At 31.0% G+C, this 17777-nt stretch overlaps 2 protein-coding genes across 2 annotated transcripts in view; one reads left to right on the top strand and one right to left on the bottom strand.

Annotated features, from left to right (window-relative positions):
• Positions 1-366: 366 nt before the first annotated feature.
• Positions 367-7069, bottom strand: LOC129228008 (cytochrome c oxidase assembly factor 6 homolog). The gene is made up of 3 exons (XM_054862635.1): positions 7045-7069; positions 3672-3815; positions 367-961 (listed from the first exon to the last, which is right to left on the bottom strand). Exons 1-3 carry the CDS (start codon positions 7045-7047, stop codon positions 872-874), a joined length of 237 nt encoding a protein of 78 aa, XP_054718610.1. The 5' UTR covers positions 7048-7069; the 3' UTR covers positions 367-871.
• A 251-nt stretch (positions 7070-7320) lies between these two features.
• The window catches only part of LOC129227521 (actin-histidine N-methyltransferase-like), a 37960-nt gene continuing 27503 nt past the window's right edge, over positions 7321-17777 (top strand). Inside the window, exons 1-5 of the mRNA XM_054862096.1 lie at positions 7321-7548; positions 12740-12835; positions 14029-14174; positions 15064-15136; positions 15398-15508. Of these exons, the coding sequence (XP_054718071.1) occupies positions 7485-7548; positions 12740-12835; positions 14029-14174; positions 15064-15136; positions 15398-15508 (490 nt within the window). The 5' untranslated portion in view covers positions 7321-7484. The remainder of the gene's footprint in view (positions 7549-12739; positions 12836-14028; positions 14175-15063; positions 15137-15397; positions 15509-17777) is intronic.

Below are 17777 nucleotides of genomic sequence, written 5' to 3' on the forward strand. Positions count from 1 at the left end.
GTCAGCTAGTTATTTGAAAAAATTAACTATATATAAATTTGCATTAAAAAAATTTACCTAAGATTTTTCATCTCTAGAAAACAAATTCAGTTGTTCTCAAACGTTCATGTGTAACGACATAGCAGATGCAAAATACTGATTTGTACTGTTTAGCCCATAGCTTAAATTCTACTTTTCAAGAATTAAATTATTTAACTTTCATCTGCATTTGATGACAAAAATAGCATGAGATCTTGATTCCAGAGATATATATATATATATATACATAGTTTATGACACATTCAATACTTAAAAAATTAAGGTGTTTATAAAATCAAAAATAACTTCATTCTAAAAACATTTAATATGAAGTAACAAAAGCAACTATGTACAACTATCATAAAATTTGAATGTAGGAAAATTCAGATTACAAAGTAAATTTTTTATTCGAGACTGAAAACAAATATGATATCAGTGGATATACAAAACTTAATCATTGCTTAAAAATACAAAAAGAATTGCTCAATAATTAAATATAAACATTTTTATAAATATGTTTTAAATTTCCTTTATTCATTATACATTTTAACACTATTAATGAAACCCATGTTCTATTGCACATAACAAATTTTTTAATGCATTTTAAAAATGTTCTAACACAATGCTCCCACATCATTGGAAACATACTTTCAAACTAAAATAAAAATGCTAGCACTTTAATGTTTTAAAATGAACTTGGTTATATTTGCAGCATGAAGCCATTAATATTTAAGCACATTTTGAGAAGTAAATTTTAAATAAAATGAAGCTGTTTCAAATAAAATGAACTATATTTCAAGTAACTAAATAATAAAAACGATATACACTCAATTATCTAGTAGTTAATGTTTCATCAAGATTTTTTTAGCACTTCAACAGGATCTGCTGTTTGCACCTTTTCTTTAAATTTAATATAGTCCCTTTTCCGATCAAAATGGTCAACCTGAAAAATAATTTAAATTATTTATATTATTTTTAAATATAATATTCATGTATAAAATTTAAAAATAAAACTTTGTGATTGAAAAAAAAATGAAAATGTTACTGATATTTTTTTTCTACCATACTTTAAAACTATACACACATGTTAATCCAATTTTACCAAAAATGCTTAAAAACTGAGAAAGGCAGCACAGATTTGACCTGTCCAAGAAAAAAAAAACTCTCCCTCAACTATTTTTCGACCAAAATTCACCATTTTAGACTATGTTTGATGATGCTATGGAAGGGTGCTTCCAGGTCTCCCATGGATTATTGGTATCGTGAGAAAAAAGGATTGGGTTTGTGACTTTCCAGCAACAATTATTAAAAAATAAAGTTCAAAAAAAGCAGTTTTAGATTATCTTCAATGATGTTAGCAGAAAGAGAGTGCAGAGGTTCTCCTCTGTTTTTTTTTTTTTTTTCAAAATTGAAGTCTTGAAAACGCTACTGTAGGTCATCTCTTACTACGTTCAGAAGAAGGGGTTGGAAGACAGAACTTTCTACTAAAGTTTTTTTTCAAATTCGAGATCCCAAAAAAAAAAAAAAAACACACACACACACACACAAAACCAATTTTAAAACCAGCAGCTTCATATGATCTCTAGTGATGTTATGGACAGGGTTGATTCAGGGTTTTATATTTTTAACACCTCCCCGTACTCATTAGTTTATACACAAATATACACAGTGATATAAAATACAGTAGACTCCCGATTATCCGCGAGCGGTTTATCCGCGGGGCAGATTATCCGCGAATCAATCAACAATCACGAACATGTATTTTCGCAGTAAAAAGCGAATACCAGTGGCTGTTTTTTTTTTTTTTTTGAAAAATTGTAAATTTACACTCAGTTGTTTTTGCTTGATTGATTGATTTGATTTAATTTTATTATTATTATTATTATTTTTTTGCGTTCTTCATCGTACATACACTTGTTTGTTAAGTTCGGTTGTGCAAAAATACAAAACATTTGTACTGTACTCTATATATATTTTCACTGTTTGCAGAAAGTGTTATGCATCAATACAGTTAAGAATTTGAGATAGGACAATTTTTGCCTGATTCGTCCCCCATTTTAGTCTTTTTGCGGTTATCCGCTATTTTTATTATCCGCGGCACATGTGCCACCCAATTCCGCAGATAATTGGGAGTTTACTGTATTTGTGTAGCAGTGTTTAACTCAGGATACATAGTAAGGGGTAAGTAATAAAAACTAATCGCTCTTCCCTAGAAGAATTTCTGGATTTGTCCTTGGCTGTAGAATGTGTAAAATATGAAAGAGTTTAACTCTTATAATCAAGGTAATCCAGGAGTTCCAGGTCTTCCAGTTAACTATTAACTGGACTACTCGGGATAACATAAGCTACTATTTTCGTAATTTTATGTATAAAACTGGGCTCGATATTATATCGCCAGAGGTGAGCAATTGCTCCCCCCCCCCCGTGCAACCTTAAGAAATCAATCTACTTTCATACATGTGGGCATGGATTTTATTGTTCTTCGATATAACATGAGTTGAGTACCATATATGCCCTTTCCCCCCTCACCATCAAAAATTTGAAATGAAAGGACTGTATAAACCTTTTACAGTTAATGTTGAAACTTTTAAAAACTAAAATTATATTTTAAACAAATAAATATTTGTGACAAGGTATTTGCAAATGAGCTGACCTTTTAATTATTACGATCTCTTTATTGAAACAAAGGAGTATAGTTGAATAGAGCAACCAGTTAACCCAGGCAGGTGATTTCATGACCTGTGATGACATCAGTGGTTCGTGCGGTGATTTTCCAGTAAATGTTGTAAATGTTTTCAACTACGATTGGCTAACTGGGGAGCTATTAGTACACTCGTGGTTAGTCATCAGTGGGCCAAGGTTAACAAAATGCTCTATTTGAAGATACCCAAAGCTTATCTTTCACAACTTCCGGAAGTATTTACTGCTCTTGTTTACAAACGATTTCGGGGCAATATTTTAGAGTTAGGTATATTAAACATATTGCACAGTGAGCATGCAACTGCTAAGATTTGGGACAGGTTATATTAACACACCCTTGAGAGAACCCTAGATGAAAAAAACCTAAGTTAATTTTGGAAAAACCTCAAGATATGCCCTTTTCAAAATTTACTATTCAATTGTTTTCACATGCTTTGGAGCTATGAAAGTAATTCATCGAGTTAGGCATAATATAATACTATGTAATGAATTCAGCTGCAAAGAGCAAAATAACAAGCTGATAGATTTTAAAAAAAATAATAAATAATGGGAGTATTAGAAAAGTAAGATTAAATTTGAAACAACATGACATAAAAATTTTAAACTATAAAAAATAATCACTACACTTGAGAGAAAGAAAAGATATTCTTTGGCTTCTGACGTTTTTCACGTGGGCTCAAACTTTCATGATGTCTAGGTATAAGTTGCATTTTTATATTAAAAATAAAGTTATTTTTGTCACTTATACAAATGAATGTTTTGCCATTAAAGAAATATCATTCATTTGATTATTTGTTTAAAATGGGGGGGGGGGGAGTATTTGCATTATCAACAGTCAGATTTCATTCTTATACAAGATGGTTAAATGAGGAAGAGTTACTTGATAATGTTTATAATGATTTTTTAGAAAAAAATATTAGGCAAGTAAGGGTAAAAATTATAAGCATATTTACCCATCTATTTGGGCACTCCTTCACAAAATATTCTCTTTTTTCTTGACACTTTGTTTTATCTTCATTATTTTGCTCTAAGCATTCCCAGTATGAGTCTCTGGAATCCCAACATTTTTTTCTTTGTTCTTTATCAGGAAAAGGCATCTGCAAAAAAAAAAGTCTTAATTGATGCTATACGAAAGGTTACTAAAAAATTATATGCAGCACAAGATCTTCCACTTTTCTGAGCCAGTGTAAAAATTTGAAACTGAAGCCCTTACCTATCTTCCTTCCAGTTTTTAAGTTGAATTACAAGGAGAAAAAACAGAATTAGGGTAAAGTTGCAGCCCAGAGCGTCCCCCCCCCCCCCAACTTGCTCCCCCAGATCCTGCACTGATTGTATGCAATTAAAGAATGAAACTTCTTCATTAAAATATAAATATATTATATTTCAGAATAAAGCTAATCTGAGATAAAAAATTGCATACACTTTCTGTTACACCAGTTGAAGAACTCAGGGGTGTCACCGGCAGGCTTGGCTCTATTAATTTTGAGCAGCCTTGCAAAAAATCAGCAGGGAACCTAACTGCCTACTGGATTTCTATGCCATTAAGGGGTCCCTGGCCTCGCATAGCGGGTACGTAGACCCGGGCCAGGCCATCAGGCTTAAATTTTTAGGAATGGGGAAATTCTCACTTTACCAAATGAAATTTTGAATTTTACTGAACAATAAAATAGAAGCATGGGCACATTCCATACCTATATTACAACTATCAAGAACATTAGGCCTCATTAAAAAAAATACATTTAAATATTTTAAAGAAAAAAAAAAAGAAATGTGGCAGTACTGTCTGCAAATTCGCCCAATCCTCAGCAAAATTTGTTGCATGCACAGTGACCTCCTGTAAACTCCCAAGGGAGTCTTGGGAAGAATTTTATTAACAGTATAAAATAAAAAGTTCAGAGGCTCTGATTTTAGAATAAAACCTTACTTAAAAAAAAATAAAACATAGTAATAATAATTAATACAGAATTAATAAGAATACTTATAAGATTGGCGCAGTGAGAGGGAAGATTAGGAGCTCGACCCCTCTCACTACTACTTGATTTTAAGCCATTGTCATTCACCAAATAGTAGTTTATACATAATATCATCTGTATAAAACATAGATCAGCAGCATCAAACCAAACACCAAAGGGATGATATGCAACAAGCATATAGTCCCACAGCGTGAAAACTAGATTGTTTTCAAACTGTTAATATTTTATTTATCATGCTGTAACTCTCGAATCAACATACAAAAGGGGAAGGAGAGAGGAAAGAAATGAGCGGTTCTAAATGTCAGGGTTGTTTGGTTTAAACCACCTTGGTTTAAACTAAGTGGTTAAAAAAAAAAAAAAAATATGTATTTTTTTAATGTTTTTTTTTTTTTTTTTTTTTTTGAAAGTAAAGAGTAAAATCTGATTAATGCAAAGTAACTAGCAAAGATTTATAGATAAATTAAAGATTTAATAAATTTAGAAACTTACATTTTTTAAGGTAATGCAAGTTTGCTACATAGTTTTTATTTTGTTTCTTTATTTTTTTAAGTCCATGCAAGTTCTCTATAAGGTACATAAATATACAAGGCAGACCAACTAAGTTTTTCTAAAATTATATGGAAAAAAAAAAATCTAAGTAGCTTTTTTATAATTTTTAATTATTATTATTTTTCAGTCTTTTGCATTTTAAAATAAATAGTTCAAAAAGCATATTTCAACCAAAACTTCATGTACTACCTAATTTGCTTGATTATTTAAGATTTATTGAGATAGATTATGTACCATTGAAGCGATGCATAGTGTAAAAATATCTTAACACTAGAATCTTTAAATGACGAGAAAAAAAAAAAAAAAAACTAAAGAAATCCAAGAACATTTTGAGTAGGCATAAAATTGTGTTTATACCTGCACGCTTTTTGCATCCCCCGTTTCATGTATGAATGGTGGTAGAATAAATAAACATGAATTTTTATGAGTCTTCCTTATTAAAGTATGTTAAAAGAGTATTTTCATTAAGGTTTGTTCTGAAGCTTTTAATTAAAACGATTTTTTTTTCTTTGATACAAAAAATTGTATTCCCAAATGCATTAAACCAGGAGAAATAATGTCTACAATGGAAAACACAATGATTTTCTATAAACCTACTTGTCCTGTTTCTATAATTATTGTTACTGATACAATAGGTAAATAAATTACATGATTTACAAAATATGCATTGATCTTTTGATTTTTAAAGTTGTAAAATGTGCATCAGACTAATGATACATTTGTAGATACTGCAAAATATTTTCCATCTTTAAGAATACGTGATTTTAATTTTACTTTTATTATTTTTTTTTATAGTCAATATCTATGATTATGAGGATATTAATTTGCAAGAATTTATTCTTGGTTATTTGTAATTAATAATATCTGAACTATCACAGAAATTATTTCTTTGATTATTTATACCAAGACTCATTTACGTATTGTACCTATTTTTTATAATAGTTAACGATTTTCAAACAATATTCTCCTTTGGAAATATCTAAATATGAGGAAATGAAATTACAAGATTTTTCTTTTAAATATTTAATTAATTACGAAGGAATTTGGTACAAATATGAATATTAAACATTCCTTAACAATTAATTCATAAAATCTTCATGATTTTCCTAAAATAAAACTGTATTTCTTACTGGTAGTAATAAAAACCAAATAATAAACTCGGTTTAAACCAAAAAAAACTTTTTTTCTTCAAAAAAAAACCGGTTATTATACCAATTCTGCTAAATGCTAAACAACTATCGCAACTATCAATCACGTATTACTGCATTTTAGGAGAATTACATTGGGAAGTTGGTAGGGGGTCTTCAAATTTTTGATGTGAATAATTTTATTTTGGTAACCTTGTTGTTTATGGGAAACATATGTAATGAGATACTTTCCTAGTTTTTGTTTCCATAGGTAAAGGAAAATATTTTTCGCGCAAGCGTTATTACCAAAAATTTGACGCCAATGGATATGGATCTCCCGCTTCCCAATTATCGAAACTTTCCATTTTATTTTCTCATAATATTTTCGCTCTCTTGCCGTAATAATTAAAAGCGCCACTTTAAACTAAACTAACTAACTAAAACTAACACGATGCCGAATGAATAAATTCGTGTTAATTATCCAGCAAACCGATTGCCGGCTTTTATTTTGATACAGAATAACAAATAATACTTTCAAGAAGCTTTTTTAGAAACTGGAATTAAAATGCATATGCAATTTATTAAGTTATTTTGATATTGAACGTGAATAAGCATAGTTACAACATACTAAGGTCGTAACCTTTAAAAATTAACAAAAAAACTTTACACCTTCACACCATTGATGGTCTCCACAACAATGATCGATCCCACAAATCCACATGTAAGTGTTTTGCTGCCAACCCATGTACACATTTTATCGTCATAAAAGGTTATTTACAAAAAAAAATTTCCTAATTTATTGATAATTGCACTTAAAATTAGTAGAGGTGCTCAGAAGTGCCTACAAATGTGTTATTACATTGCGTGAAGTAATACAAGCAAGATTTTTGAATGAAATTACTGTCATTTCATAAGCTGCGTGTAGTAATTTGATCATCAAAAACTAAACAAACAACCCACGACCACGCGGTTTTTTGTGGACATTTAACATCTTCTCTAAATATAGTATAGTGTACTTTCTCGTTGATTTCGTGAATGTAGCAAATTTAAAACACAAAAATACCCTTTAAAGCAATAATATTTTGCTCTAAAGTAGGAACTAGCATTTTTTGTCATCATGGCGAAAATACCAAGGCAAGTAAAAGACAAAATAAAGCCATTAGTTCAAAAGCTACTTGACAGTAAGTTTCTTTTTCTTCATTTATTTCTGTTGTGCTATGAGTTTATACATGTACGTGAGAAATTTTGTTCAATTTCATAGTTTGTTTCGTCATACTGTGCTTAAAACGAGAGAGAGAGAGAAAAAAAAAAGTCTTGAAACTGCTGTAAATCATCCCGTCTTTATTTTGACCAGATGTTCCGATTTTGGCAGGACAGTCCCGCTTTTTGCCTCAAAGTCCCGCGTTTCTGTTAAAGTCTCACCAAATGGGGAAATAAAGATAAATTAGACTTTTCATCATTTTTGTGAGCATTCATTGTAAGATAGACAGGTAAGTAAAAACCGTATAACACATATTTACCGCAATTTTAAAAGGGAAAGCGTGGCATCTGAAATATTTTAGTGAAATCATAGAAATTTTTAAACTCACTTTTCTTCTGAAATGTAAAGAATTAAAACCAAAATTTTTGCATTGTTAAACAAGAATTGATGGGAAAACTGATATTAATTTCGTTCTTTTTTTCATGTTCCAAAATATCTGAATTAACTCTTTTAATTCAGCTTTTAATTTTGATGGGAAAATGATGCTGTTCATAAAATGGATCAGGAGCAAGAATTTGGAGAAAATTATTTTAAGAGTTTATCGGCCTATAAATAAACCTATTGATATGATTTGGCTGGAGTTGATAAGCAATAAGGGCAAAAAATTACGTTTAGGGAACATTTATAGGCCACCCAATTTAAGCCAGGGTCAAGATGAACAGACGTTTAGTATTATTAGTGACATTTCAAGCAAAGGGTCAGTCATCATAATGGGAGATTTTAATTTTCCAGGAATTGATTGGAATAATTTTTACCATAGTAATAGCAGAGAAGAGGAATTTTTGAAAATAATTGGTGAATGTTTCTTAGATCAAATTGTAGGGGAGATTAGGGATGGATGGGACACTTGGATGGATGGGACTCTTTCAATTATTCTTAAAATAAACATTGTTTTCGATTTCTGACTCTTCCACTAAATGGAGCAACCATAAAACCATGTTTGTTGCTATAAATCATTTTAGTTCCAGATTTCTATGAATGTATACCAGAAAAAAGCTATTTTACAACACCAAAAGTAAATAACTACTTTGTTTTCAAGGTAAGTTTTCAATCTTATTTATTGATGTTAACATAATTCTTTTTGCTGTTTTATACACCTAATAATACAGCTTTTATAAAGTAATAGTTAAGTTAAACCTAAAAGTAGCATGCTTCTAGTAACAAGCTATTTTACTGAAATGTTGTGTAAAGGGAGGGATGGGACAGTATGGTTTAGGGAGGGATGGGACATGTCCCATCCCTCCCTTTTAATATCTGCAGCTAAATAATTATACTGATTGTCCAAATTTTTTAATATTTTATTTTTGGCATACTATCTTGTTTTGGAATTGAATTGCAGAATAAAAAGGCCATTGAAATTATCAACTTGATGTATAAGAATTGTATCAACTTCTATGATTTTTTTCGAAACTAATTTCTTTACATTGAAAGTTTACAGTAGTATGACTAAGTTTTCCTTACTCCTGTAATATTTATCAATGTAATTATTACTTTTATGTACTATATAATATACTTTCAATCAATTGGTTAGTTGTACTTCTTTGTAAGAAGTATAACAGTGGTTTCATTACAGGTTGTTTTCTCATGAAGCACATTATGCGAAGAAAAAAACATATTGTTTACGAAAATGTAGTATATTTTTGTAAAATGAAATTTTATATTGGAAAATAACATCCAGTTCCTCAAATATAAACCATAAAATAAGTACCTTTTTAATGACTTGTGTTAAAGTTTCAGACTAATTAATTTTGTTTTTCTGATTAGACATTTTAAAACATTAATAAATAAAAATAATTGATGAATGTATTTTATGAATTGAATCGGGCCCTGATAATAGAACTCTAAGAATTTCAATTATGTTGGAAGAGTTGAAAGCAAGGATAATGATGAGACCTTTCAAGTACTCTTTATGAGGAAAAATGAAAAAGGAAACTTTATCTTTCCACAAACAACAGATAGTTCTGTGATTGATAAAATAGACATTATTGCCAAGTTGCCCCCACCAAATATGGTTGGTGGAACTAGTGGAGCACATAAATTTTTCATTTGATGCTGATTTATTAAAGTATAATGTTAGATAAAATAGATGTTCCCAATGTTCAATAAACCTTACATAAATAAATGACATACTGTCTTTGTCATTTTTCATAATATTTTTGAAAACTATGTATATGTATTTTAACTTCCAAAAATGTCCCATCCCTCCCTTACATGAGGGAGGGATGGGACATTTTTACTGCTATTGTAATTGTCTTCAGAAATGACCATTTTAATAATTACCATGAAATTTATATTTTTTAAATATATTAAAATGTTTCAATTTGTTATTCTGAAACTTTCAGTGTTATACCAGTAGAAAATAATTTATAAGAAATATTTTTGTGAGAACTGTCCCATCCATCCCTAATCTCCCCTAACTCAGGGTACTTGACAGGACGTGGTTTTGGATCTAGTGTTCTGCGACATGGAAGGTTCTGTTCTGGGGTTATGTGTATGGGAACACATTGGAGATAGTAACCACAACAGTATTAGGTTTGCTATTAAATTTGATATGCACATAGTAGAGAATTTCAGGTTTGGGCCCAATTTAAGAAATACTGATTTTATGGCACTTAGGCAGAGTTTGAGAGCATTTTTTTCTTCCGAATTGGACAATATCGATGTGAATCTTCAGTGAGCAGAGTTTAAGGAAAATCTAGTGAAAACGGTTGGGGATTATGTTCCCTTTAGGAGAAAGGGTGTCAATACTAAAATTTGGCCGATCTGATTCTCCAGGGAAACTAAAGACACTCTAAATAACAAGCAAGCGGCTTTTCATAGTTTTAAAGAAACTGGTCACAGTGCAGATAGGCTCCAATATTGTAAGGCAAGGCGTAAATTTAAGTATTTGGTACGGATTCAGAAAAGAGAGTTGGAGCAAAGACTGGTAGATAACATAGACAGGAATCCTAAGAGGTTTTTTGCATACGCTAATTCGGGGAAAGTTCGAAATAGTCATATTGGGCCACTGGTTGATGAGCAAGGAATTTTAATTCAGGACAATAGTGATATTGCTAGTATTCTTAATAACTTTTTTTTGAGTGTTTTTAACGATAACTGTATCTCAACAGTTGACACCAGCAAGACACAAGCTATAGTACAGCTTGAGAACTTTGTATTTTCCAGGGATGACATTTTACTTCATTTAAAAAAATTAAGGAGACTAAGGCTCCTGGACCAGATAATATTTATCCGAAAATTTTAGTCCCTTTAGAAAGGGTCTAAAGGGAGTGAAGGAAATTATAGACCTGTGAGTCTAACTTCGGTGGTTTGGAAAATTTTTGAAACATTGACAAAGATTAAGATAGTAAATTTTTTGGAGACTAATAATCTATTGACTAGTTCAGTACAGTTTCAGGAAAAGTAAATCTTTTGCAACTAATTTATTACATTTCTATGCCAAAGTTACCATGGCTTTAGACAATAAGAAGCCTGTAGATGTTGTTTACATTGATTTTCAAAAAGCTTTCGATAAGGTACCGCATGTTGCTCTACTTAGCAAATTAGCTGACATAGGAATAGGAGGGAAAATTTTCATTTGCGTAAAGAACTGGCTGACCGGAAGAAAACAAAGGGTAGTTGTGAGGGGAAATTATTCTAAATGGAGTGAGGTTTTAAGCGGGGTTCCTCAGGGATCAGTGTTAGGGCCAGTTTTGTGCATTGTTTTATGAACGATATCCATATAAAAATATTTCTGGGAACATGAATTGTTTTGCTGATGATACCTAAGTTATGGGGAGTGTAGAAAATGAAAAACAAGCAAATCAGCTGCAAGAGGATCTAGATCATATTACGGAGTGAGCTGATAATTGGAGTATGGCTGTTAATGGGAAATGTCAAGTGCTACATTTAGGGCGTTTAAATAAGTGTACAAGTTATTATTTGCAAGGTTCAGTCATCAGTCAGGCAGAAAAAGTTACTGATCTGGGCGTCTTAATAAGTCAGGATTTAAAGTTTAGTCAACACAACAGTGCAGCTTAGCTAGTAACAAAGCCAATAAGATGCTTGGGTTAATCAATAGATCTATTTCAAACAAATGTAAAGAAGTTCTTCTGCCCTTATGTAGAAGTTTGGTAAGACCTCATTTGGAGTATGCTGTTCAGTTTTGGTCTCCTTATCTTAAGAAAGATATTAATGTCTTGGAAAGGGTTCAAAGCCGGGCTACAAGGCTAATAAGTGGACTTTCTCATTTAGACTATGATTCCAGGCTTAGAATGCTAAAAATGTAGTCTTGAGCAAAGAAAAGACCGAGGGGACATTATTCAGTTGTTTAAATTTATTAAAATGAAAGATGTTACGGGGCCAAAGTTTAGCACTGAAAACAGGACAAGGGGTCACTGTTTTAAGCTATTTAAATCTCAGGCTAACATGGATATTAGGAAAACTTATTATTTTAGCAGGGTAGTGGAACCTTGAAACAGCTTACCGGAAGAGGTGGTAATGAGCAAGAGAGTAGATAGTTTTAAGAGGGCCATTGATCTTCTGGGGATGGTAAATTGACTTGGACTAGCCTAGTTGGGCCAGAGCCTGTTGCTGGTCATCACTTTTGTATTTGGATTTGTATATATAATATATGGAGGAACCCTTAATTAGTTAAATCTCTTCCCTTTCATTAAACTAAACTCTGCTTAACATTATGAACTACTAACATATTTTATTCCATTACCTACATCACTAGTAGCAGAATCCGGTTTTTTAATTTATGTAATCAAATCTTTTATAATATACACTATTAAAAAGAAAAACAAAACAAAACAAAACAATATTCTTGATTATGCAAATTAAAAAAAAATGTTTGCTAAAATAATTAAGATTTTAAAATTTTGCTCTTCCAATTCAGTTTCATGAAAAAAACATTTTTACACATTCCAAGATTTGTTAAAACTTGGTGTTATGGAAATGCAAATATTAAACTACACAGCAAATTTAAAGACTAGATTGCATATCAGGGCCTTCATATGCTGCCTTATTTTCGTTTATTTTGTTTTGTTAATTTTTCATTTTTAGAGAATTTGCTTTTAGAAAGTAAAATTATTTTCTTCATGTCTTAATGTATTTCAAATTTTTTGCAGAATGCTCAAATGTAAAGGTTTTAACAAGGAAGTTAGAGTGGGAAGAAATTACAGAAATTTTAAAATTAGTTGAATTAATCCAAAACATTGAAAAAGGTGAGCTATTAAATGAATTTCTCTTTCATTTAATGAGTTTTGTAACTGTTTTCATTCATATTACTTTCTATTTTTCTGTATTTTATCAATCTTAGAGTATATTTCTCATATGTAATGCAATTTACCATATGTAAACTTTCGTATTCTTCATTTGTTCCAAGTTTACGTGTATTCTACTATTTAAAATCAGGGTTTTAGCCCATCAGGCTTTGGTGTCACTAGGCCTTCGTTCAACGAGCACGACCAGTTACGACCAGTTGGTTAATCAAATGACAGCAATGACGTCAGCGGTTACTAACCGGTTGTTCACAAACCAATGCTTCATCGAACGCTTTCAGTTGATCAGCATTTACTTGTGTGGACATGACACAGACGAATAACATGCAGGTGAAAAATACATATAATTGGTCAAAAATGTCACGTAGTTCCATCAACCAATCGACCAGCTAGAGCTACGGTCGACCGGCAGATCAACCGTTGTGGCTCATAAAACGACATCGGAAGCAACCAGTTAACTGGTAGCTCTCACGAACGCTGCGGTTAGCAACTGGTTACTCACTGGTCGACCGGTGAGGGTTGTCGAACGCAAGCTAGAAGGGAGGAGGATGAAAGATACAGGAATGTTTAAAAATAGATTTTGTACTAATTGAGTTAAAATGGATGTATTTGAAATTACAAGTTGAATGATCAACTTATATATACAGCTTATTACAGATATATATATATATTTAACTCTCTCAGCTTATATACAAAGAGAGAGTTAGAAATGGTTTGTTGATAACGCTTTATCATCAGCTGGGCTTTTTGATGACGATGAAAGAGGATCAAGTGAATTTTTGTCATACGGTATCAAAAATGGAGGATTTCGTTGCCGCTCAACCGGGCGTTCTCACCTTACATATATATTGACATTGACACTACAGACACCCTTACCTCTTCCTATGACACCCCGTGATGCCCTAGCACCCAATATGAGACCCCTGCTGTAGGCGGTTTTGTGGCTTTTGGTGGTGGTGCACCCTTGCTCTTCGGGAGAGGTGGATGGCACCCCTGGCAATTGGATGCCAGAATTGATTGATCGAGCATTTTCAGAAAAGTTTAAATAAGAATTGATTCCTTATTACTAACATTTATTGTATTATTCCATTTTAACCGCTGCATATTATTCTTAGTCTTCTGCATTATGTTTTTAGATCATAGGCATCCGTTTCCTGACAGAAATGTACACTGGAACAAATTTTATTCATGGTGTAAGGAAAATGGAGCTGATTTTGATGCTGTTAAAGTGAAAGAGATAAGTGACAAAAATTTTGGTTTGATTGCTGAAAAAGATATTAAGGTACATCTCAAAATTATCTTAATCTTGTTTTTGACACAACATATTTATTAACCATAATAATGCTCTATCTTGAAGAAAAATGCATGAAAAATAATGGTATTTAGGGAAGAACAGTTGATAAAAATTTATAATAAGATAAAAAGAAATAGTTAAAAATGTAAAAATACATCCCAAAAATAGTAACTGTACTTAACAGTTATTGCCTCTAGTGTGAAAAGGATATAATTTATTTAAAATCATAATATTTTTCTAATTTTATTTTGAACCCGATTAAAATTTAATCTGAGGCAGCATATAAAAAGTAATTTTTTGTTTTTGCATTGTTGTATTTGATTTATTCTTATGAAACCAATGTCAGTATCTTAAAAAATAATATCTTTTTCCAAATTCAGTGGAATGAAAAAGGAAATCTTCTAGCCCTACACTTTGAAATTTTAACATCTTCAGTTTTCTTCAATCAAAAAGAAACTTTTAGCCATTATTTTATTAGTTTTATAATCAGTAAAACAATCATAAAAATAACAATAAAACAAAGAAGAAAGAAAAAAGCTACTGCTTGATTATTTTTACACTTTGCACTCTTGAACTGAATTTAACTTTTTAGAAATAAGATTTTTATAGTCTAGTCAGTTTATACATATATTATTGAAAAATTGTGTGATAAGTAAATTTGTGGATGCAATAGTGGTAAATCAAAACTGGAGAAATAAATAATGAATGAGTTACCTAAATTAATCGTTTTTTATATTTTATATTGCATTCATATTACAAACTATTTATGTTAGCATTTAATTTTAAATAGTTCTCTGATTTTTTCTTTTAAACTTTTAATTCAAATATTTAATACCTAATGCTATATGAATAACTAAATTAATGTTTACATTTTCAGGAAAATGATCCATTTTTATTTATTCCAAGAAAAATTATGATGACTGAAAACTCTGCTAGTTCTTCAAGATTAGGTAATATTTATTTGTATACAGTACTTTTCTGAAACATAAAAAAAAAAAAAAAAATAAATAAATAAATAAAATAAAATAAAAAGTGTTGAATCAAATTACAAAAAATATAGGATATTTCAACAAATATGCATGATATATAGCTTTAAATGTTACTTCTTCATTACAAAAAATAAATAAAAAAAACATGAACTATAAAATATAGAAACTAAAGTGTGCAATGGTGATACTTTGAATGTTTTCAACTTTTTTGATTTATTTTAGGACCTCTTATTTCTAAAGACCCAGTTCTGCAGCATATGCCAAATGTTCAAGTAGCTATGCATCTGTTGTTGGAATTCATAGATACAAATTCATTTTGGAAGCCATATATCAGTATCCTTATATTAAACTTCAGTCAGCTGAAGAACTTTATATATATATATTTTTTATTGCTTATAAGTTGTTAGCATCATAGTAAGTTAATATTTATTCATTTTCTGTATAAATGCTAAAGATTTTATGTTATGTTTATTGTACGAATAGTAACAAGCAATTGGTCAGCTCTCTTAAAAATATAATATCTGATATGGGACTGACAATTACTAAAAGTTTCTAATGATAAATAGTGGTGTTCCCATAGGTTATGCTCCATATACGCAGTATACTCTCAAACATTTTTTAGACGTATAGCGTATACCCTCAAGCTTCATAAATTTTCATATTATGAGATACTATGTATTTGATCACATACACAAACTGTGCGTAATGGATTACTGGGAGTATACTCTCAGAAAAATTGATGGGAACATCACTGATGATAAAGTAATATAAAGTGACAGATGCCTCTGTTTTTTAGTGTTAATATGCTTTTTCAAGAAATGTTTTTTCTTTTTCATTCAATTTGAAAATAGAATCTAATATATTTTAACGAAAATCACATATTCAAATCAATCTAAAAGTATAATATTGGCAACTTATTTGTTATTATTGTATTTAATAATGTTTATCCACTTTTTGCTTTCGAGTTTCACTATTCTCTTGAAACACAGCTATATCCAATGTGTTAGATGGATGTTGGCTGCTGTTTCATATAATGTTATTAACTGTTGTGGTTAGAAAAAATATTTAGGGGAATCACCTTGGAGTTTGGAAGGACTCACCAAAAGAAAAGATGATTTTAACCTAATTTAAATTACATTTGCATTATTTTTACAGTAAAAATCCAGATACTCCTGGGAAAAGCGTCTCCCCTCACCCCCCCCCCCCCAAACTACAGCACTGTTTTGAAGAAATGTTTTGCTTCTCTGTGGTACTGTATTTTCTGTTTATAATCCATGGATTATGTAATAAAAAAGTTTAAAATTTTGTTGTGCATATTATACGTTGCTCTGAATAATCTGATGAAAACAATTCTCTTTCAAAAAGCTTAAAATGAAGTTTGGGAAGAAATGCTATTTATGTTCTGTAAAATGCATAACACATGGGACTGAAAGCTTTCATGATTTGGTAATGCTTGATTCGATCAACTTCTGCCACCCTACTCTTTGTTCAAGATGGATACTGCTGCGAGCCAAGCAAGCGGAGTCTGGTGTATTCAAGCTAATTCTCCAACCAATGAGCATGGGCGGATTTATGGGGGGCCGAGGGGGGTCAATGCCGCCCCAGTCTTGGGAGGACTTTATACATGGTAACAACACACCTTCAAAAATGTGAAAAGAAAAAATCATGATTTTTTTTCTTTTTTTGAAAAGTTCAGAAGTGAAAATGACGAGAATAGCGACTGTCCTTTTCTGATGGGGGGGGGGGGGACACCGTACACTGTATTACAAAGAGTAAAGCTGTCATCGGGTTGTTGAAATGTGTTAAAAACGACTACTTTGAATTAAAAACCATTAGAGCAAGTATATGAGTGAAAATATGAGTAATCAGCCGCTATACTTAAAATAGTCAACGACTGTTTCAACAAATTGGAAACTAAAACAAAGATTTGAAAAAAAAAAACGGATTTACCTATAAACTAAACAAGCTATAATTGAGGGCACCCGCTTTGTTGAAGGCCCCCAACTCTGGAAAATTTCATGATTTGTTCTTTAAAGAAAAGAAGAAAAGTACTTGGAAAAATAAATTCCATTTTAAAGTTCTTGAAAATTTGGAAAAGTGTGGATACAAACCATAAATTTAAAAATTTATAACAAATGATGGGAGGTAAGGGGAGAAATGCCGAAATGTGTCAAATTTAGCTCTTTGCCACATCATGCATCAAAAATATAAAAATCATGGTTCTCACATTTCTGTAGCATATTACTTGAGTTAAAATTTTGTGACTCACATGTTTCATATATTGCTGTTTATTTAATCCCGAATGCAGTAATTTTGGAAATTATTTTGTATTATGTGCATTTATCTTACTTCTTCTGCATATTGTTAATCTGTGCAGCCCAGAAGGGGGGGGGGGGAAACACTATCTCTATTTTTTTTTTCGTTTTCTGCATTACTTGTAATTGAAAATAAAAAGTTGTTGTAATGAGAAATCAATAGTTTTTTTTCTTTTAAACTTAAAATGTTGTTGTTCCTGATGCCCCTTGGAGCACCCAAGGTAATGAATAACGAAGGCGTTAATCTGCTTTTGAGACTAATATGAGAGGCTTCCGTTTGATTGAGC

This window comes from Uloborus diversus, chromosome 8 (genome assembly GCF_026930045.1).
Source record: "Uloborus diversus isolate 005 chromosome 8, Udiv.v.3.1, whole genome shotgun sequence".
NCBI lineage: Eukaryota > Metazoa > Arthropoda > Arachnida > Araneae > Uloboridae > Uloborus > Uloborus diversus.